At 43.0% G+C, this 23954-nt stretch overlaps 1 protein-coding gene across 7 annotated transcripts in view; it reads right to left on the bottom strand.

Annotated features, from left to right (window-relative positions):
* Positions 1 to 23954, bottom strand: part of CCDC88C (coiled-coil domain containing 88C) — a 154278-nt gene that overhangs the window by 48736 nt on the left and 81588 nt on the right. For 6 of the 7 annotated variants that reach the window (XM_053284259.1, XM_053284261.1, XM_053284265.1 and 3 more), the window contains 8 exons: positions 21185 to 21268; positions 17030 to 17170; positions 15189 to 15373; positions 14092 to 14173; positions 11282 to 11440; positions 7809 to 7955; positions 4381 to 4525; positions 2751 to 2956 (listed from right to left, as the gene is read on the bottom strand). In XM_053284259.1, the coding sequence (XP_053140234.1) occupies positions 2751 to 2956; positions 4381 to 4525; positions 7809 to 7955; positions 11282 to 11440; positions 14092 to 14173; positions 15189 to 15373; positions 17030 to 17170; positions 21185 to 21268 (1149 nt within the window). The remainder of the gene's footprint in view (positions 1 to 2750; positions 2957 to 4380; positions 4526 to 7808; positions 7956 to 11281; positions 11441 to 14091; positions 14174 to 15188; positions 15374 to 17029; positions 17171 to 21184; positions 21269 to 23954) is intronic. The other variant, XM_053284260.1, reaches the window with a different exon arrangement.

Genomic DNA, 23954 nt, shown 5'->3' with positions numbered 1-23954 from the left:
TTTGTTTTGCTTGGATGCCAGGGATGCCATGGCCGCGCAAAGAGGGCCCTTTGGTTGTAGCAATGCCGAAAACCCCAGCTCCTCAAGCGCACTGCTCTGCCCCCATTCTTTCTTTCCGAGCTCAAGGAGGATCCGGGCTAAGGATCCCCGCTTGAACGCTGTTGAGATGGAAAGACTAGAGTGCATTTAAAAAAAATCCCCCCCTTGACATTCTGCCAGTCTCCTGCCTTTCCCCGCCACCGCTCGGGCTCTTGTGAAGGAGAGAATCATCTCCCTCCGAGACCCGTTTACTGTTGCCACCACGTGAGATCGGCAGCAGTGAACGGGACTCGGAAGGAGATGATTCTCTCCTTTACAAAAGCCCAAGCGGCAGGCGGAGAGAGGTGGAGGGGTGGGATCTGAGCAATATCCCTCGCCTTTGCCTCCCCGTCTGCCACTCTGGCTCTTGTGAAGAAGGGAATCGTCTCACTCTGAGTCCTGTTTGCTGCCGCTGCCACGTGGGAAAAGGTGATGGGGGGAAAGGTGGCGAGGGGAGCAGCAGCTGCAGAGGAAGTGAGCGGTAGTTAGAGTTCGCTGCGCGGGAGGCTTGGGTGTGTGTGCGCGCGTGGCTGTACACCTTAGAGGGAACGGTGAATCTGACCAAATTCTAATAAACAGTTGCCACACTGGAGTAGCTTCTGTGCCTACCCACCCCAGCAGGATAAAATTGACCAAGACTATCAGATATTTAATGCCTGTTCTTCAACTGGCCTTGTACTTTCAAGCAGCTGACATTTTTGTTCACCTCTTTCAGATGAGGCATGCTTTTTTGCCCTGCCCCAGGCACCCTCCAGCACTTGGTCAACCACAAGAGGTTTTTTTGAATATCAGTCTTGCTGGCTTAAAATAGAGAGGGGAGGTGGTGGTGAGTCATGCTGGACTCACATGATTCGAGAGCAATGTACTGCTACTTAGGAGTATGTGCACCTGTTATAACTCACACCCAACTAATGAAATGTAACTTGAGTTACTGTTTCAAACCAAAGAAAGAGAATGGGCTTGATCCAGCCGAAGTTTAGTACTTTTAAGTCCCATTGATTTCAATAGCAGAGGTTTAGATTGCAATCCTATGCACACTTACAAGGAAGTGAGTTCTACTGAACACAGTGGGGATTACCTCTAAGTAAACATGCATAGGACTGGGCTTTAACAACTATCTTAATGAAATAAATGGAACTTCTGAGTGTGTAATATTTGCTGAATTATGCCCAACATTTTCAAAGTATTTTGAACTTCATTTTCCAAGTTTAGGATGCACAAAAAGGGGTTTCTGCTGCAGAAGGACCCATACAGAACTCTCCAAATCAAAAGCTATACTCTAATGAGAAGCAGCACACTATTTCTCATTTAGTTTATAACAGGGAGACTAAAGAGGAAAACCTTTCTCTCACGATACAATACAATGAGTATTGTATGGGGTTGTGGTTTATGAAGCTATGTAAGATATATTTTTATGAAATTGTGTTGTGTATATTATTGCTTGTAAGCCACCCTGAGTCCTATGGGAGTAGGGCGACATATACTAAATAAAATATCTGTGATTAGAGTACAACTTAAAATGAGTCCAAGATCCAAATTAGGAAGTTACAGAGAATAGGTGCCACATTGGGATATAACTTAGAGTGGGCAGCTCCTCTCATGCTCCCATAGTTCAGTGTTTTGTTGTCCTAGTTGAGATCAGAAGAGATTTAGTGGTTTCTATCCTGCCCTATTTATGAATCCAAAGGAGCACAGAACAAAAGGAAACACACGATCAATTAAAACCTTACAACATAATAATCACCGTCCATTATTTAAAAGCATTTCATGATTTCATTAAAAGTGATGTAAGTAAATAATCACTAAATCCTCTTTGCAGGATAGCCCTAAGTACCTGTTCTCCAAGAACAAGAACCTTTTTGTATGCCAACTGGAGGGCAGACTGTAACATGGTAGCCAAGTCAACCTTGGATAAAACATGGGGATGTTTGAACTGGCCACCATTACAGGAATGTAAGACTTGGGCAGTATAGGAAACAAAAACAATCTTTTGCTGAACTCTCTGATATGCTGGAATAGTCTTATTCTGGGGTGGGGAAATTTTTTGGTTTTATGGTATTATGGAACAGAGGTACCAATGAAGTTAGCTGGGCTATAAGTGAAAAATAGAAGTCTTCTTTGACCACAACTCAGTGTTTCAGCTTTCTCCTTGCTATAAATTCATACTTTAAACAGAATTGCATCAAAGAAGCAATTGGCCATAATTACCTCTCAATACGTCAGTCAAATAAATCACTCTTTATCAATGTTTTTTAAAACCAATAGGCCATTACAAAAATTAAATGCAATTGGCGCATGTACAGCAAAACATTCTATGCCATACAACAAAAATCATTTGACAACATAAGGCCCACCATAAAAATTATTTTAAAAAACAATAGTTCGAATTGTATAAAACTGTGCAAAAACAATTTATTGGATGTTGATATTCTGAATATAAGACATGCTTAAATCAGAATCTAATGTATTAAAATGCACTGCTTACAGTGGTGCAAGTTAACAGCAGAGTGCAATTTCGTGGATAGTGGGGGAAACGCAATAGAACACCTGAAGATGGCTCAAAAACATCATTTCAATTCACAACACTGACAGGAAGCAAAAATCAGAGTCATGTGATCATTCTTAGATTCCTAATTCCCATACAGTCAACTACACTAACACTTTTTAATTACCTTTTGGCCAAGCTGTTGATTCTCATTTTGCAATTCCACAAATTTCAGGTTAGCCTCTTCAGTAGTTACAGATGCATCCCTGAGCTCCTGGATGATATTTTGCAGGCTCTGGTTGTCCTTTTCAAGCTTCAAGATGCGACTTGATGCACATTCGTTCAGTTCAAATACAAAGGACTTCCTTGCTGTCGAATGTTCAGAATACCTGACTGTGACACATTCATATACTTGGATCCACTTCTAGAATTATAAAGCTCATTTCTCAACCCTTTGCATTTAATCTAATTCAGGCAAATCTCCATCCATTTAAAAGGGAGAGGGGAAAGCACACCATCCCTTGTTTTGAGGCTTGTGTGCCCTATTACCTTCAGACCATGAGTAATGATCAGCTCAGTCCCACATACATATAATCTAGAATGCTACACAGGAGTATAGGAAGCTGCCTTATACCAAATCAGACCACTGACTGGCAATGACACTCCAAGATTTCAGACAATGTTTCTCTCCCAGTCCTACCTAGAGATGTCAGGAATTGCATCTGGGATGTTCTGCATATAAAGCAGATGCTCTACCACTGACCCACGAATGTTGTACAGTTTCACAGTATTACAGAGCTAGCCAGCCTCAGGAACAGATGCTCCCTCCTAGCAGCAAAACTGCTCCCTAGAGCAAATGCCTCCTGTAAGTAGGACATCAGCATAGGCATGAACCACAGTTAAAGATAACCTGAGTTTCCCCTCAAATCAAGATCCCAAACTGAAGTGAGTTTCAGATCAGTTAAGGAGACCAACGTGGATTGCCTTCATGTTGGTGCCAATGACCTGTTTACACACACCGTTTGCAATGGAGGAATGCATTTCTCAAGGCTGGCTCACAATTCCCAGCTGTGGTGAAGAGGGAGCCACAATTACATCTGCATTAGTCCACTGGGCCACTGTCAACATTAAATTAGTGCAATACTCTGAGTATAGAGAAAGGGCTCTCTTAAACTGTTCACTTAAACTGTTTTCCTAAAATGCATCTGAAAAAAACCCAATGTATAAATCATGTATTGATGTTTGCTACCTTTTTGGCCATTATCCAGAAGAAGGTGCATAATTCAGAAACTCATTGCAGCTGTTAAACAGTCATAACTTCTGCCAGCAGCAAGATGCATCACACCAAAGCTCTGAATAAGCTGGTAAGTCGCAGTGAGATAAGCTTCCAATAATAACTTTAAACAACTGGTTGCCATTCAAGCAGGCATGGTCCAAGATATTTTGGTGCCTGAGGCTGAGAATCCAGATGGTGCCCCACCCCAACGCCAGTTGGCAAAAACAACAATGAACTCAATAATTGACAATTTGCTGCTCGTTAATGAAAGCTCAAGATGTCCCATCTGAGATGTGCTGCCTCACCCTGCCTAATGGAAGGCTGGCCTGGTTTTTAAGAATTTGAAAAGGGAAAGTAGCAGCAATATATCAGATAACAAGACCTAGATGAAAATAGACCTTTAAATATATATATATATGATTTGGTAATAGTTAAAGGAACTTCTTTCACCATGTGCTCCCAGATTGGAATTTAAAAAATACTAGATATGTATCTAAAATATAGCAACTTTTTAAGAGTGGTAAATCACTAGGTTACTTACTATCTGAGAGATCTGTGCTCTTTGACAGCTGCTCCAATTCCCTGCCCAGGTGTACAGACTCATTCATGCTCTGCTTCTGCGCAATCTCCAGCACCATATTCTCTTCCAACAACTCTTCAATTCTCTTCTTGTCAGTATCCCTGTCCTAACAGAGGTGAAGCTGTTTTATTAATCATTAACTAGAGAGTGTCTAATCAGTAGACAAACAGTAATATGCATTAAGGCAGGTTCCTAAACATAGGTCCCCGGGTGATGTTGAACTCCCATCATCCTCAGCCGCAATGGACAATTGTCACTGGGAGTGATGGGAGTTGTAGTCCAACAACATTTGGGGACCAAGTGAGGCAATGACAACCAACTTCTGTAGCTTGGTGGTGTATGGGGAACTGGAGCCTCCCTAATGCAATTGCTCAGGGCATGAAGCCCTGCTCTGGTCATGCCGCCATCATTATCATCATCACCACCACCATCCCTCTCCTGTCAAACAGTTGTGGGGAAGAACAAACATCCCTTGGTCGAAGAACCTGACAAACACGTTTCCCCCGCACTGTGAAATTAGGAGTATGTTGTGTCATACAAGTCCGGGGTGGGGGTAGGGGGCTGACCTTTCCCAGTGGGAGATACAGCTCCCATGTCAACATCAGAATCTCATGTTCCCAATCTGGGACAGAGAAAGGTGAAGGGAATGGAGAGATTAGGAAGAGGCCAGGATGTGATTCACAGGACACTAGTTGGCCATCCCCACTTAGCCTCCCTTGCCTTCTGAGAATATTTAATATTGCTTGCAACCTGAACCAGACCATTTCCTAGGAGGGAAGAGACACAGAACAGGAGGCAGCACCACATCAAGATTAAAGCTTGTTTTGATTGGGTGTAATTTCCTCTTGCCCTCTGCTTGGAAAGCATCAGTGCACCATCCTGGGTTATGAGTGGTCATGGTGGTATTAATTATTTGAAATATTTTCTTTCTCCAGGGCCTCTTTATATGCTGTAGTTGCCATAGCATTTTCAGCAAGAGCAGTATTGCAATACACACCCTCTCATTCAATTAACTAAGTGAATTCTTATACAATTTTGATGGCATACTAAAAATTATTAATGCGGTGGAGCAGTTTCAACAAGAAAATATCTTAACTAAACAAGAGTGTCATTGAACTGCTTGTTTCCCCCCAAGTTCTGGGTCTAGGAAATAGACTGATCATAACGTTCATATCACTGGCTGACATCATCCCAAGAAGCACTTGGGTAATGAGCAAAGTTGGGCTAGAGCAAAAATAAATAAATAAACAAATAAATAAATAAATAAATAAATAAATAAATAAATTCACAGTTGAGTTCAATGGAATTACGTGGATTTATGCTACAGTGTTCTTGGACAAAAGTTCCCTTTAACACAAGTGAGGCATGCTGCAGGTTGCACAACTCTTGCATAAGCGCAAGCATGTTTGCAGATGCGCAGCACTACCCTGGAACACAAGCTCCAGACTCAGCATAAGTAGCTAGCGCAACAGCTTTGTGCTAGCAAAACATCCTTCCTCAAGCACTTTGTTAGGATGCCAGACTCTTCTTCCCTCTGCAAATCAAACATATATACCAACACAAAGTTCTGACTTCCAAACATACCTTTACAAATACGGCCCAAGGCCAATATTTCAGCCTAAAGCCAACACTGTACGTTGAATCAAATTCTGTAGAAAGTGTGATGTATTCAGTTATCCTCTCCAGATAATTTTTTAAAAAATAAATCCTTACACCAACATCAACCTATTAACAATGAGGTCAAAATAGGTGGCTTACATTCTATGCAACACCCCACAGATCCAAGAGCAGGACATGCAAGCTGATTCCATGCAGCTCAGCAGTTCAACCTCGCTGCTAGTGATTTACATCATTGCTCCTGGCACCATAGGCAGGTGCAGGGGCCGCCATTTTGCCTCTCCCTGCATGTGACTATGGCCGGCCAATCAAGTGCAGGATGGGCCTGCATAAGCAGCCAGCCTACTCATTTCTCCTCCAGTTGCTACTGGGCAAGGCACCCACCCATCCGCCCTGTGCTCAGAGAGCGTTACCCAGTCGCCATTTGGAGCCAAGTAGGATTGGGGGGGGGGCACACCAGATTGGCACCAGATGCAGCCTTTTTTCCACCTACTTCTCACTAAGTTTCCTGACAGGGGTTTCACCAGTCGCAGGATTCTTTGGTCATTTGGCAGGAGAGTGCGGGTTGGGGTAGGCTTTTTTGGTAAACAGTGTTGGGTTGGAGGACCATTTAAAGTGGGAGGGGGCCAAGGAACTACCCTTCAGGGTTTTGCGGCCTGGACAGTTGGGACTGCCCCCCCACTCAGAGGGTGGCTCAACTCACCGGCTCAGAGTTGTGCAGCTTGTGTTGTAGTGGGTCAGGCTGCCCTCCCCTCAGTGGGGGAAGCCCAGCAGTGAGGGGATATCAGAACTTGGTGCCTGGCTGAATCGGCACCCAGCCCTTCACCCAGGTGTGGAGCAGTTCTCCTTATGAGGCTGACCCACACAGGTGGAGCAGCCACATTCTGGATAGTTAAGTTCCTCGATGCAATTTTGTATATATTATTTACCAATAAAGTGGCCATAGTTATTCCAATTATGCATGTCCTGTCTTTACTGGGGCCTGGGAGTGCAATGATTCTCTCATTAGGAATGACAGGAGAATAATCAGGATGCAATCCTTAGTAGCCACGGGGAGGAGAGGTGGTCTTGTGGCAGAACACATGAATTAACTTCTTTGCTAAGCAGGGTCTACCTTGGTCTGCATTTGCATGGGTGACTACCACTGTTCTCTTTAACAGGGATTCCCAGATGCTGGAAGTGATGGGAGTTGTGGTCAGCAGCATCTGGAAATCCCTGTTACAGGGAACAGTGGTAACTACATGTGGGTGCTGTAAGATTATTCCCCTTAGGGTAGAGGGCCAGAGTTCAGTGACTGAGCATCTGCATGCAGAAGTTCCCAGCTTCAACCCCTAAGGCTGGGAGAGACTCCTGTCTGAAACCTTGGAGAGCCATTGCCAGTCAGTGCTGACATACTGAGCTAGATGGACAAATGATCTGACTTGATATAAGGCAGCTTCCTATGTAACCTCTCCGCCATCACTAGAAGCAAGGCTGGGCTACTGAGCTGCACAGAACCAGCATGCATGCCCCACTCTTGGATCAGCAGGGTACTGCAGGGAATGTGAGCCTCTATCTTCAGTGCTGTACTTGTACACCAACATGAAATCTACAAAAACTAGTCTCTCTTGCCCAAACAGACAAGATCAATTACACAGCCAAGTTGATCTTTCAATCTGTTCTCAGAATAGATCACATGCTTCTTCAGTACAGACACACGTTGTCTTATTTGCCTGAAAAACAATACATTCAAAAAGAGAATCCCATTGACAATTAAGAACACCGCACTGTACCAATTCTATGTCATGAAGTTTGGATTTCAACTGCAAGTTCTCCTTTTCAACCTCATGCAATTTATCGCCACGCGCTCTCGCTATCATCAACTGCTCTTCTAGCATGGTTTTTGTTTCAATTAATATGATGTTATCTTCTCTGAGCTCCTGCAAATAAAAACAACCACCACAAGTTCATGAAGCTGAGTTGCTGATTTCATTATAACATACTGTGACTGAATATCAGAGGAAACAGTATATACAAAGTAAAAGGCATTTTAATAGCAGACATCTGACTTCATATGGACAATCATGCCAGGCTTGAAATGTTAACTCTGGGCAAAAACACTACCTACTTCAGAGGACGAAATTTACTTCATGTTTTAATGCTATAAAAAGATAGCAAATGAAAACATTAGCTGGTATTTCCCACAAGATGGGGGAGGGGGTGAGAATAACATTTCCTAAAACATTTCGAGACAAAAAATGAAGGCAAAACTATAATACATAGAACCAAACTACATATTACAATGCAGCTGCATATAATACCAGTGCAACAGACTTTTCTTAATTGTAAAGTGCAACAGAAAAGGGAGAGAATTTGCCAGCTGTTTCTCTCCCCCTCCCCAAGCTCCAGACTCACATTTGCAAAGTGAACATGGGTTTGGAACATTCGGTGGAGAGGAAAGGAGAAGAAAGTTTTCAGGGGGACAGTGACTGACAGGGGAAAGGTTAAGTATGCTGTCTCTATCCCAAATCCATGGGGATGGGGAAGCAGACCTTTGGTCTTGGTGTGGTGTGTTGGTGAAGCACACTTTGTGCTCCCCATCATGATGGGCGGGGGAGAACTGGTCTTGTGGTAGCAAGCATTACTTGTCCCCTTTGATAAGCAGGGTCTGCCCTGGTTGCATATGAATGGGAGACTAGATGTGTGAGCACTGTAAGATATTCCCGCTCAGGGGTTGGAGCCGCTCTGGGAAGAGCTGAAGGTTCCAGGTTCCCTCCCTGGCTTCTCCAAGATAGGGCTGACCAATGGTCTGATAGGGCTGGCCAATAAGGCAGCTTCCTATGTTCCTTTGAAGACAACAAGGGTGAGTAACAAGTGAGTGGAGGTTCACAAGTAGATGCACCCTGCTTGAACAGCCACAGAACATATTGAAGAGCATCAGTTGTGGGAAATGGTCTGAAAGCATCACAGAGAAATATTCTCATCCCAAGAAAAGGCCCAAGGAAACTGCACAACAGAGCAAAAGCAAGCACAGTTTTCCCTATCACTGCCCTTCCATGCTGGCAGGGCCAGTGCCAGACTATTTTGCGCCCTAGGCAAGGCTAAGTACTTGCACCCCACCCCCCCAAAAATGTCAACTTCGATTTTCAAAAACAGATGTTTTGTAGAAAAAATGAAAAGCACAAAACTTGAAACAGCTATATTTATTTTAAATTGCAAGAATAGGTAATACATCAATTTTTGATTATCTTTCTCAAATACAAAAGAAAATATTTTGGCACACAAATCATTTTGATTGATTTGATACACTCTGTGCCCCTCTGAGGTCTGCGCCCTAGGCAGCTGCCTAGTTGGCCTTATGGTAGCACCGACCCTGCATGCTGGGTAATGTTGCACTTCTTGCATTATTTTCTATCACGTACTCAGGAGAGGCATGGGAACCCTGCTCTATTAGCACAGGGGGAGGTAGTATCAAACATATCCTGTCCCATCAATGCATCTTGTAGATAAGTCTGCTCTGTGAAACTATCACAACCAAATAAAAGTTCTGTTGTAGGTGGCCTGCCTCATCCACACAATGAACCCGCTGTTCAACATTTTCCTAATTTAATTGAAATAATTACTCTATAAAACTCCAAAGCTTCAAGTCAGAGTGAAGGAGAAGATGTCCCCTACAGCACTGATCTCAAAGGGTACTTCATTGCATTAGAAAGGCAAACTCTTCCTTAATTACCAAAAATATTATTAATCACAACTGGTTGTATAACTAACTAAACATCTTGTGCACGTGACTTTTCATAGCTTAGGGCTGGGTGGGGGAGTTGAGCAGCTACTAAACTTTTGATCCAGTCAAGAGAAAAGCACAGTATGATGTTGTTGTTTTTAAAAGTGCATGTGTGTTTTTTAAAGCTGAATATAGGTGTTTGTTTTTATTCCAGATTGTTCCCCACCCCTTGCCACTTGATTCTCTTCTGGAGAAGCTCAACTGTTTCCAGATACTTGAGCAGAAGCTACTTAGTTTCTGGAAAAAATTCATATCCAAGAGCAGCACGATGCTCAATGAAAAGGATTGTTGTGGCAGATTTAAGTTATGCTAGAATCCTTCCCTGCATGAAGAAATGCATTAATCTCTTCTCTGCACTACTAGCAACAAATGGAACTGGGGGAGGAGCAAACACAATCAGGAGGCCTAGGTGACAGCACTCGGGCTGGTGAAATTCTGGGGAAGGTGCCTTATACCAAGGCAAACCATTGATCCATCTAGCTCAGTACAGTCTACACAGTCTGGCAATGGCTCTCCAAGGTTGCAGGCAAGAGTCTTTTCCAGGCCTACCTGGAGATGCCAGGAATTGAACCTGAGGCCTTCTGCATGCAAGCAGATGCTCTACCACAATGGCTATAGCCCCATCCCCTAATAAGGGAAATATCTTACAGCAGGCAGTGCTCACATATAGTCCCCCATCCAAATGCAAACAAAGGTGAAACCTGCTTAGCAGAGGGGATGAAGCCTGGCTACTGCAAGACTGGCTCTCCGCCCCATTGTAGAGATGCATCATGCAAATCCATATGGGGCATCCATAGGAAGTGACTGGGGAAGGTGCACTTGTTTAGTTTCTGCCTGGATGTACCCCTCCCCAGCCCAATGTGCAGCTGAAAGACCAAGGCAAAGTATGGGTGTATGGAGCCTCATTTCTAAAGCCAACTTAGTATATAAGACTGTACAAAGTCTTTACATCTTATATGGCACAGAAGTTAAGATGGGCACCTTAACTTGCAACTTCCATACTTTTTAGAGTACGAGTGAAAATGTAAAGCATCTTAACTCCCACCTTAAACCAACATTTTTGAATTGCTGAACCACTAACTCGGTAGTAGAGCATCTGCTTTACATGCAGGAGGTCCCAGGTTCACCTCCTGGCATCTGCAGGTAGGGCTGGGAAAGGCTCCTGCGTGAAACTGTGGAGGGCCTCTGCCAGTGTAGACAAGACTGAACTACAGTAGATGGGCAAAGGATCTGACTCGGTATAAGGCTGCTTCCTGTGTTCCTAACTGGAATGTGGGGAGGAGCCAAACAAACTCAATCAGGAGGCCCAGGTGACTGATACCACTCAGGCTTCCTCATTTGCCCTTGACTAGGCATGATGTGAGAAGGAGCAAGATAAACTAGCTAAAACTACAAGATTACCCAACAGGTCAATCTTCAGAACACATGCACCCCACTGTTCCATTCGAAGATCAAATTAGAACAGCACTCTGCTTAACTTGCCTCCATCCGTGCTTTATAGAAATCCACGTCATGCAGTTTCTCTTTACACCGGACCAGCTCCATTTCTAGTCTTTCAACTCTGTTTGCTTTCTCTCTCAAGGAATCCAGTTCATCTCTATAGGCGCGAGCAGAACGTGCATCTGCCATGAGGTTAATATTCTGAGTAGAAGTAAAGAACATTTCAAAATGCTTTCATGTACAGGCACTCAATGAACATGAACATGAATGAGAAACAATACTGTTATCAAGGGAGCTACACCCACACACCCACACACACCCCTCAATGAGGCAGGCAAAGTAACTCTTAGATCAAATGATCATTCAATTCCTGAGAAACCATTTGGATCCAGCAATCAATCTGTGCCAAAATTGTGACAAGCATTGCCATGCCACTGAGTTAGTTATGCAGCCAATAATAACCACTTGGCATCAGTAAAGCAGCACCCTCTAAGACCTCTTCTGTCCTGATCAGACTAGAGTACCAGACAGGTAGATCAACCATGTGGCCTGCACATCCAGGAATCTCCCAGATCCATGGATTACTTGGCTTGTACATGGTTTGTCCTGGATTCCCAACTACATTAAAAAGAGTGTTTAGCCTCTGTGGAGAAGGCAGGAAGATGCAAAGTGATGGGATCTGGATTTGGTCTGTTTTAATGACAATGTTTTTTTCTTCTGGTCCTAGCTTTTGTTTTCCATTTTTTTCTGCTGGTAGAAGGGTTTTCAATCACAGGGAATAAAGTAAAAAGGGAACAAACTGAAGTTTTGAAGCACAAATTTGATCTCTTAATGGTTTGTAGGAAAGGGAGAAGTAACTTCTACTATTTCCTCATTCTCATCCCCCTTCTCATCCCCATGCCTCGCATAGTATGAGAAGCTCAATATAAGATGCACTACCAAGAATATTTAGGGTCATCTAAGATAGTTCAAGCACCCATTAACTAGCTACATGTGTCAGTTCTGTTCTTGACTATTTGGTGCTGCATCTCCAAAGCTGGAGATGCAGCTCAAAACTGAAGAAAAGCTCAGTTCAGCTTTTGATAAAAAGCTGAATGATATAACAGATAAAATGCACAATTTTTTTGTTTTTTTGTTTTGTTTATGTTTTATATTCTGCTCTTCCTTCAAGGAGCCCAGGGCGATGTACTACATACTTATGTTCCTCCTCACAACCACCCTGTGAAGTAGGTCAGGCTGAGAGAGAAGTGACTGGCCCAGAGTCACCCAGCAAGTATCATGGCTGAATGGGGATTTGAACTCAGGTCTCCTAAAGAACTTCAGATATAGATTTTTGCAAGTTTCCAATGAGATGAGATTTTATCATTCTGACATGTTAAACTGACCAGCATTTGTTTGCATTGCAGTATGCAAGCATTAGAATTAGAATTATTTTATTATTATTGTACAGAATATTTATAAACTACTTCTCAACGCAAAAAAGTACTGTACACATAGCAGTCTATATAGCAAAGGAATGGGAAGATGGTTCTTTGTCCCAAAGGGCTGACAATCTAAAGAAAAACATAAAGGAGACACCAGCAATAGCCACTGGGAGGCAATCGAGAATCATCACTTTAAAAGATGCCTTTTTGTTCAGTTAGCAGGAGTTAAACAAAACTCTTGCATCTTCCTTCAGCATTCCATCTTTAACATCCAGGGGCAGCCCAAGACATCTTGCTGCCCGAGGCAGAGGGAAATATGACATCCTACCCACTATCAACAAATAGCATGCCCCATCTGGGCAAGTAAGGGCAGTAGATGGTAGGGGGACACCCACAGTGGGCCCTAGGAATGTGCACAGAACCGCGGAGCTGCGGTCCAGCACTGGTGCGGGGGGCTCTTTAAGGGTGGGGGAGGGTGTACGTACCCCCCTGCTGCGTTCATTTTGAAAAGCTTTTGTGGTGGCAGGATACCTCCCTGCCACCCCTTCCCCCAGTTGTTGGCAAAAGGCTTCAAAAAGCCTTTTGCGTGTGCACATGTCATGTCTCTGTGTCATGTGTGCGCCGCAGAGACGTGATGTGCGCGCACGATGTGCGCACACGCAAAAGGCTTTTTGAAGTCTTTTGCCAATGCCTGGGGGAAGGGGCGGCGGGGAGGTACCCTGCCACCCCAAAAGCTTTTCAAAACGAACGCGCCTGTGGGGGAAACGCGGCGGGGGGGTGTAAGTACACCCTCCCCCGCCCTTAAAGAGACCCCCACACCAGTGCCGGACCGCCGGACCACCCTCATGTCCGGATCGGTCCGGAGGCCTTCAGAATGGCCTCCGGATCGGTCCGGGCTCATCCCTAGTGGGCCCAGCACTTGCTGTCCTCTGAGCCCCTCCATGCACCAGCTCCTGAGGTGACTGGCTCACCCTGCCTCATGGAAGGGCAACCCCTGTTAAAACTGTAAAAAATGAGAGCCCCCTACTGGATCAGACCTAAGGTCCATCTAGCCAGCATCCTGTTTCTCACAGTGGTCAACCAGTTGACCCTGGCAAGCCCATGAAGCCAGATATGGGCAACAGCCTTTCCCTGCTGTTGCTCCCCAGCAGCATACTGTCTCTGAACATGGAGATTTCACATAACCATCATGGTTAATAGCCTCTGTGTAATCCCTTTTAAAAACCGTCTAAGCTCCTGGCCATCACTACATTTTGTGATAGTGAATTCCAAAAACCAATCAGGCATAAGAAGTTTTTTCTGAAGTTCAGAATACCCTCAATGCTTACCAACACATATACCAATAAAAGTGGTCCACACAGAGGAAAATTAATAACTGTGAATGGTCTTCTAATAGATCTCCTTATCTCTTCTAATAGATATCCTCACCTCTTGCTTTATTTTCTGCAGTTCCAGGACTAACTGATCTACTTCATGTCGAGTATCAACAAGTTGCTCCGATTTTTCTTCCCTGAGGATTTCAGACAAGTCTGTTAGAAACTGCCATGCTAACCCCTGAAACCACACATGCGCTAGATATATATATGTGGTCTAAATAAGAAATTCAGCTTTTCTTGTGGCTAATTTATCAAGATCAGCAAGCACCACATGCCAATGGAAAGTGAGCTCCTGACTTTTAAAAAATGGCTTTTTAATGCATATTCACATTTCCACTGAGGCAGCTACCATCCACTACCAACTGAGAGCCATAAAGTACATGGGAGAATGTGAAGTACAGGCAATATTAAACAGAACCCAAGTAGTGGCTGAAAAATCAAAAAGGAGAGAGGTGTGTGTGTAGACACACACAGGAGGGAGGGAGGGAGGGTGGGAGGATAAAAGAAGGCTACTGCTAAATGTTATATCTTCCATTGGTTTTCTGAAGAAGCATGTAGCAAGGCAGCTGGACAATGTGTACATGCATGCATCTTTATAACAGATGAGCAGCCACAATTCTACACATTATGGGCTGCTGCTAATCCAGGTAGAGGAATGCACGAGACCACATGACATGAGGGTGAGGACTTGATATGGAGCAACCATTTGCAACAGCAGCCTTGACACAAATGAAATGTGGAGTTTCAGCCCAGGGCACGTGAACAGAGGAAAACTTCCTCACCACTCATTTCCACCCAACCAGATACACATGACCAGGGGTGCATCTTCTGCCATTTTCTGTCCTTTTTTGTATACACATTTTAAGAATGCAGGTAGGAAAAGTAAGGACACTGAAAACAGCCCTGGCAAATGTGTGTGCACAGACAGACACAGGTAGGGATGCATGTGTCTGTTAGAGAGGGGGACTCCACGTGGAGAGGGGCTTCCTGTCTTCTTCCTTGAAATAAGAGTGCTAGTTCTGTTAACATGTCTCAGTACAAAACTATCAGAAAAGTTCAATGCATTGAAGATAAAACTATGCATGCAACAAAAGGACACAGAGAGCCAATCCCCTCCAGAAGTAGCAGGGGTTTAGTGTCACTACTTACAGCTCCTGCCTGATCCTCCTTAGTTTAGCCTTTGTGTCTGCAAGCTCCACAGACAGATGCTGTTTGTCCTCATTGGAGAGGCGGCTGGCTGGGTTTGGGGAAGAGGCTGGGCTTGATGTTTTTAGAGGACTCAGCGGCTGTTGGGATTGCAAGTAATCTCTCTCCTGAGTGAGATCTACAAGTAGCTGGGAAAACAACAACAAAAAGCCATACAAAAGTGACACAAGTGCAGAATGTTTTTCACATGAATGGAATCCTGTTCTTTAAAGGATCTGAATTTGCTCCACCCCAAACATGCAAATGTGTGAAAATGATGGGCAATGGGCACAGAAAGCATTAGCAACAACAGCACATGAATCTAATCCCTAATGATGAAGAGCCTAATTATTATATTAACAAGCAATAGTATATTTCATCTCTTACAGCAGCCAGTTCAAGATATTTTATTTTTATGCAACAGCATCCATGTGAATGACACTTTACAGTGTTCCAACAAAGAGACAGGTCCCTGAACTGAGAGGTTGCAACCTAAAACAGGGGTTCCCAGTCTTGGGTCTCCAGATGCTGCCAAAGGCCATTTTGGCTGAGGATGATGGGAGTTGTAGTCTGACAACATCTGGGGACCCAAGGTCAGGAACATATGATCTAAGTTATGATAAAGGTCTTACAAGGAAGGAAGAATAAAGCAAGAACAAAGAGGGGAGAAATATGCTTTCAGTTCAGTCATATGTGTTTAGGCTAAGTTAATTCCCCTTTTAAAAGGGAAGTAAATAACAGATGAACGAATTTATTTTTATCCCCCTTTTGATCCCGGATTCCCAAGGCAGGTTATATCAAGTAATATAATATTGCAAGACTTATTAAAAGAACTCAGCATCTGCAATACTTTCTTCCAAACTAAAACACTGGAAGCACTGGTTAATTTCTGAACAGGAGAACTACTTGAACCCTAAATGCAAGCAATCTTCTCCCCTTGGTCAGTGGCCATCACTGGTCATCACTGAGGAGGAAAAAATATGGTTAGCAGAAGTTACAGGGGGACTGGTGCCTCCTTGAAAAACCAGCTTAAAGGCTCTTCAAACAATACGGAATTCCTACAAGAAAAGTATGTCTGTGCAGCAATAAGCATTCAACCTGTGTATAAAATGACATGTCACAATGATGTCTATTTCAGTGTCTATGCTCATACTCTGGAAAGCTCCATGCAACAGCATCATCTCAGATTGCATAGAGGCACTGAAGTAGATGCATGTGCAATCATCACACATGAAGATTCAGAGAGACCATGAATGACAGCTCCTGCACAGAAGTACATTCCATCTAAGGTTTTTGTAAAGGTTGAAACACCTGTTGGGAAGCCACTCTGACAACTATAATAACATCACACACCTTCAGACTTTAGAAAGAAGTTCATATTTCTGAGTACTCGTCTTTGTGAAAATCTCTCTGCATAGTAGAACATCAGAATGATGTGGGGTTTAACACACTGCCTTCTCTCTTTCTTGGAAGTTGTTTTGAAATGGTACTTCATTTTTTTGTAATGTCTAGAATAGTTCTTAAGTACAAAAGGATGAGCAAAGCAGAAACCTAACAATAATGTTTAGTAAATCTTCTAGTTTAGCAGTAGTTCCACAATTTTAACCAGGAAGCTATGCTAATATTTTGAACATTACATAAGGTATTCACATGGAGAGATTGATGCCTTCTTCATAATATTAAATTTAGGAAGGGGGGGGGAGAAAGAGAGAGAGAGAGAGAAAGTTATAAAACACAACCATACTGATACTTCAAACAAACCGTATAAGACTATCATTTTAAAAAACCAGGCACATCACCCATACTTCTGTGCACTCATCTCTCTCATCAATCAGTCTCTTGAGGTGGAAAACCATATTTCGGGAGAGGGTCTCAAGCTCTTCTGGAGCCATATCTGGCAGCTCTAGCCACTGTAAGTCAAACACATTCTCCTGGCTATGTGTCACCTAAAATAAAGAAGTGGGGGAAATAAAGAGAATATCAGTCTATTTTTATTTTCTGAAGGTAGGTTTTTCAGATGTCACTGAGAGTGAGGGGGAAAAAGTTACTCCTTGCTGTGCGGGCTTGCTTTGAACAGATTTGCAGTTCCATTTAAGAGAGCGTCTTCTTCACTATGAGCCCCACCGGCCGTTGAGGTCACTTGAGGAGGTCTGTCTCCAGTTGCCACCAACTCGTTTGGTGGCTACACAGAGACGGGCCTTCTTGGCTGCTGCCCCGAGATTGTGGAATGCGCTCCCTGCTGAGATACGATCCTCCCCATCTCTGGCAATTTTCAGAAAACACCTGAAAACACATCTCTTCAACCAGGCTTTCTCAGCTTTTTAAAACTTGTTTTTAATTTGTTCTGATTATTTAATTGTTGTTTTATGATGATTTTAATTGTTAATCATTGTTTTATGCTTTATAATTTTTGTTTTAATTATTAACTGATTTTAATGGTGTTTTAATGTAAACCACCCTGAGCCTTTTGGAAGGGCGGTATAAAAGTTTTAATAATAAATTAATAAATAATAAATAATAAATTAGTGTTTGTAATTTCTATAGGTTGACTCTATGACATGGCTGACATGATGCACAGTGGTATGGAGCTGATATGCACCACATTGGGGCTGCTGCAGACTTGTAAAACAGCCCCAATGCTTAGAGAATGGGAAGTTGCACAAGTAGCGCTACTGCCATTTATCCCATCATTGCAAGTGTGAGAAGCTGCAGTAGTGCTGATTACACAACCGCACATCCTCCACAGAGTCAGGGCTGCTTTACGGGTTCACAGAAGCCCTGACATGGTGCATCACAGATTCCATACAACTGTGCAGCATGTCAGTCACTGAGTTTAACTGAACTCTTCCTAGAAAGCATGCTTAAGATTGTAGACATCCCAACAAAACACTAATTTCTGTAGTAACTGGCATCTCCAAGACAGGGTTGGGAGAGATTCCTGCCTGCAACTTTAGAGAAGCCTCTGCCAGTCTGTGTAGACGATACTGAGCTAGATGGATCAATGGTCTGACTTGGTATAAGGCAGCTTCCTATGTTCCTAATATAACATCTGCCCATATCGATAGGAGCACTTGGACCTTCTGTCTTGTTTTGCCAAATGATTCCCCATCAGCTTGAAAATTCACACAAATCTCAGCTCTCATGCATGCAGGAAACTTTGCAACCAATGAGAAACAAGATGACAGCGGAGATACATGCCATACTGACATTTTTAGAAGTCTGGTTACTATCAGAGTCCCAACTTCCCTTCCCCTTTTACTACTACTCGCAAGTGAGTCCAGTATGGAGCACCAGCATAAAGGTTTAGCAGAGGTACAGAAGTACTATCATAAGGCTTTAAGCATTTCAAAGCACTTTGGGGGACTGTTGTTGGAATGCTTTTATGGACAGATACCAGGGCTCAATCCTACATGGAGATCCTACCTTCTGTCCTTAGAGAAGGCCCTTGCTTCTTAAATCCAAGAGCACTGAGAAAGACTACCACTGCTAAGTAGTGGGGGAAAGGCATTCTATAATCAAGTTCCATTGTTTATCTACATAGCATTATTGCATGTGTGTTCCTCTAGAGAAGGGACATGTGCCTCAAATGCACAAAGATGGTACTAAGTAAATATAGCTACAAAATCAATAGGGTTTTTTTTTTAAAAAAAGACCACAACAAAAAGCTTTCAACATCTGATCCAGTCGTATGCTAGGTGATTTATGGAAGAGAGCTGGTCTAGAGAGGTGAACTGGTTTTGTGGTAGCAAGCATGAAGTGTCCCTTTTGCTGAGCAAGGACTGTGAGCAGGTAAAATATACTCTTGGCGGGGGAACATAGTTCAGAGCATCTTCTGAGGCTGAGAGATACGTGACTGGTCCAGAGTCACCCAGCACGTTTCATGGCTGATCGGGGATTTGAATTCGGGTCTCCCTAGTCCTGCATGTTTACATATAGAAGGTCCCAGGTTAACTTCCTGGCATCTCCAGGTATTGGTGGGAGAAAGTCCTGCCTGTAACCTTGGAGAGCCACTGCCAGTCAGTGTAGACAATATTGAACTAGATGGACCAATGGTCTGACTCAGTAGAAGGCAGCTTTCTGTGTAACTGAAATGTAAAACCTTCATCCCTACAGAGGGTATACCAAACTAAAGGATGCTGCATATGCTACATATGGGTCTCCCTATTTGCACTATGGTGGGCTTTCTCCCAGCAAGTGAACCTGGAACCTTCTACATGCAAGTGCTCTTCTGTAACATCTAAGCAATATTTGAAAAGATACAATATACACAAACAGAAGGAGCCACAGTGAACACTCAGGGATGAGTATTAGCTTTAAATGCATAACATGGGCTTAATGAAGGAACCAAACAACAATTTGAGCATCCACTAGATTGAAAAGCAAAATAAACACCCCTGTGGGATATATAAATTTATTAGGAAATCAAATGTAAATTACACAAACAATGTAACACAGCCAATCTAAAAAAAAAACACATAGATAAGATCAACATCTATATATATATATTTAAAAATACACAAGTTTGTCTAAAATATAAGCTTACATGATGTACAGTCCAGCACCAATGATAGTGATCTGATGCTGTTGTGCAACCTGAAAAGCAACCCCAATGGTGTAGCGATTGGGCTCCTGCAGAATGCCTAAAAACCACTTCTGGTTCAGCGGTGTGGTGCTCTTTTCCATTGGATACAATGGAAGGTAGGCCTGTGCACAAGCACAAAAGTCGGGATTGGATCCAACATGATCTAATCAGACCCCAAAGATGTCAGTTCAGGGTCCTTTGAACCCTTCTCAAAGTTGGGTCCGGAGTTTGGATTGGACGAAACATTTTAAAACAGTTTTTAAAAGAATTTTATTTTATAGTTTTAGCCCGCTCTTCCTCCAAGAAGCCCAGAGCAGTGTACATAGTTATGTTGATCCTCACAACAACCCTGTGAGGTAGATGAGGCTGAGAGATATGTGACTGGACCAAAGTCACCCAGTGAGTTTCATGGCTGAACGGGGATTTGAACTCGTGTCTCTTTGGTCCTAGTCCAACACCATAACCACTATACCACACTGTGAACCCAGAAGTAAACTAACATAATACCAGAGAATCGCAGGGAAAGTGAGGTAACAGCAGAGAGTCTAAGGGAATGTTACCTACCACCAGAGAATCGCAAGAGAAACCCAGAAATTGGCTGGTGGGCTGCTTGGGAGTAAAACACAGGCTAAAAAAAGGGGGTGGGGATTAAAAGATGAAATATGCATGGGCAGGCAGGCAGGTGGGAGGGGAGATAGAGAGCAGAAGATGTGTTCTCCCTCCCTAGCTACGATGACTTGTTGTTGTTGTTGTTGTAAAAAGACCAAACAAACCTAAACTCTCGCTGCCATTTGGAGCTTGGAAAATTCTGACTTTTTGTGAAAGGGATCTGAGAAGTCTGATTTGAACTGGGCTGGCCAATTTCAGGTTCGAACTCTCTCTGAACCCCTCCAATTCTGGTAATATCGGACATGGTCTGATTTTGCACAGGCCTAACGGAAGGAGGACTCCACTGCTGCCCATAAGCAGTTTTTAGGCATTCTGCAGCAGCCCTATCATTACACCATGAAGGTTGCCTTTGAAGTTGCACAACAGCCCCAACAGATTGCTACGTCAATGGTGGATTGTGCATCATGTAAGCCTGTATTTGTAACATTAGACATGGAAGAACAGTACAATGCTTCAACAGCTTAAATAGGGGGTGCTGCTTTAGCTGATTGGGGTTCCCCCTCTGTTTTCTGCCCATTTGTGAGCTCTCCTTTCCCCATTCTCTTCTGTTTATGACTCTTAGCACAGACAGGACAAAAAACACTCATGAATCAGGAACATTAATCTCAAACCTCACTATGTGAATGCAATCTGCACTCACACAATTAATGACACACTACTGCAAATTTCACAGGGCAAGATAAAAGGCTTAAAGAATTGGCAATCCTACCTCTTGAATGTGTGAAACTATTGCAGCTTGTGTTTCAATATCTAGCTGTTTTATCCGTTCAATGAACTCTTCTTTTCTTTCACACTATGAATAAAAGAAAATGCACATCACTACTATAAATATTTATTGGGCAGCAAAATTGGAATGCATTTTTCATTTACTGTGTTCTTCAGTTATGGGATATGATCAGGAAAGAGGTCTATATGAAAACGGGGAGTGGGGAACGTTGCTCCACACTTATCCATATGAAGCTATAACGGTCTTTTCAGAACACCTCATAAAATGATTGCAAGCAGCTGAGCTGCAAAGTCTACAACATGCTATGAGACTTTGAACTTTATCTGTTTCTTATCTAAACAGGGATATCTGATATTAGCCTGTTAACATAATTAATGTTGACATTCACATGTGAACAATAAATTAATGTCAAATGAATTTTGTGAATGACCCCAAATTCACAAGATAATCTGAGTGCTGGCAGTCACCTAAATGTCAGTCAGCATTCACTAATGAAGGGTCAGAAAATGGAGAAATTATATCTCAATCAATAATCACGTGTGAAATTAATCCAGTTTCAGATATTCACTATAACCTATACACACATAAATAAAATAAATCAAATCAAATCCTACACTTACTTCTCACCGAATAAGATACATCAAAAATAATTTCTGGAAAAGTTTCCTATTGGGACAAGTTCTCTGTCTCATACTTCACCAATATGTATTAGTGTAGCAGTGCATGGAAACTCCTCTTTAAAAACAAACAAACAAACAAACAAACAAACAAACAAACAAACAAACAAACAAAAAACCTTTTCCAAAAAGTTGCTAAATGGCCTTGTGAACATCATTCACCAAAACACAGAACATTGTTTTCAAGCGAGCTATTATTTGCTACATGGGTTCCTTTGCTTCCTAAGAGTAGAAGCAGTTTGGTGCTAGCATTTCTAGACAACAAAACATGTTTTTGAAAAGTCTGATTCCCTCAAATAGTTTCTATTTTTCTGGTTTTCCTGAATTCAAATGTAAGGTGTGGTTTACATTTAGCAATGGCACACTGCTTCTGATTAATTACAGGCAGGAAAAACCTACTGTAGTTTTTCCTTCCTAAAAGCTTTGCCAGGTCCAATTCGAACTGTGCAACCCTCACAACCAGCTAAGTAAGCATATTTGTGCTTACAACTGCTTAAGCCTATTGAAAACAACAGAACTATGATGGACTAAGTGCTAAGGGACTGGTTATTGTAGGGGCACAGCTAGAAGCACTGCTACTGATTTCAGAAAGGGGACTACAATGCTATTGAAATGGGAACAAGGGAGAGTGTACTTAAGGGCATATCAGGGATGTTAGGCTTGTGTCAAAATGTGATCACAATTAGCAAATATCAAGATCACCACAGCCAAATGAAGATAGCGTTATTCTGACATAATTGACTTGACACAGGAAAGCAGGACTGAGTGTCTCAAGGCATGACAAGAACAGCAGAAGCAAGGTCAAACGATTTCTTTCACCAACCTAAAGTGGAATCCCAGATGCCCAGTTTTGGTGCACAGAACATTGTTTTTTTAAATCTGGTTAACTGACATGCAATTAAGACACATTTACCATGCACTTGGTTTAATGGTGTATCACGCCTGTCAGATGATTCTCTATCAAATCCTATTCATCATCAGCTTCAGAAAATAAAAACTTTTTTATAAAGAGACATGGGAATCAAAATTCCTAGGAATAATTAGGGATGTGCACAGAACTGGTTTGGAGGCCTTTTATGAGCCTCCGAACCAGTTCAAATGACTGGTGGTTCTGCCGGTTCAAAGGTGGGGTGTTTCTTTTTAAACTTTATGGGAGGGGAAGGGTGAACTTACCCCTCCCTCCGCTTTCCCCCCACACATTATAAGGAGTATAAAAGCTTTCATGGGCTAGAGCCCCCTTAGTCAGCTGCATCACTGAGTACTGAGGGAGACTCAGAAAGAGATTCTCTACACAATCTCCTGAACTGGGAGGAGGGGGGAAATCTGCAAGCTGTACAGAGATTCCTGCACTCCCTGTCTGCAGACATCAGGCACTCCTGTACTCTGGAGGATGCACTCCTTCACATCTGTCTGCAGACATCATGGCAAATGTTTTGCAAGAAGTAGGTGCACATTTCTGTACAGATTTTGCTTAGTGCATTTATATATTGCCTTTCTGCCAGGGATTCAGATGTCTACCTCTCCACAACACACACTGGTGTAATATTCTAGCCCTCCCAATAGTGGTTCTAGCATTCTGTCCTTGCCAGTCTAGGAGGCTGTTCAGAAGACTATGCCAGTTGCCCTGAGATCTGATGCGTGGCCACACCTCCTGCATCTTCCCCAACTCCTGCCCCTGAGCAGGCAACATTAGAGATCAGGGATAGAGCATCTCTGCATAGCCTGTTACTACATAAGGATTTAAAACCAGCACCACTGTGTCATGATCTGCTGCATCTTGTGCCAGCACCAATAAGCTTCCACCTGGGGAGCACATCCATGGGGAGATTTACAAGAGAGGCATAACTCCTTGGCCGCCTACTCCTTGTTGGGAAAAATGAAAACGGACCTAGGGCAGAAAATACCGGCACCCTGACTTCCAAACATAGGGCCAGAGGTGCACCTAGGTAATTTTGGAACCTGGACCTAAAGGCCATTGGAGGCTCTCCCTTCCCTGCAAATTAAGCATAATTATGTTCCGCTGGGCGACCAAACCACCCAGGGCAGACTAAAGAGGATTTGGGGGGGCCCCAGGG

The sequence above is a fragment of the Hemicordylus capensis genome, chromosome 1 (genome assembly GCF_027244095.1).
Source record: "Hemicordylus capensis ecotype Gifberg chromosome 1, rHemCap1.1.pri, whole genome shotgun sequence".
Classification (NCBI taxonomy): domain Eukaryota; kingdom Metazoa; phylum Chordata; class Lepidosauria; order Squamata; family Cordylidae; genus Hemicordylus; species Hemicordylus capensis.
Note: the sequence above shows the minus strand (reverse complement) of the source record. Positions and strands in the feature narration are given on the sequence as shown.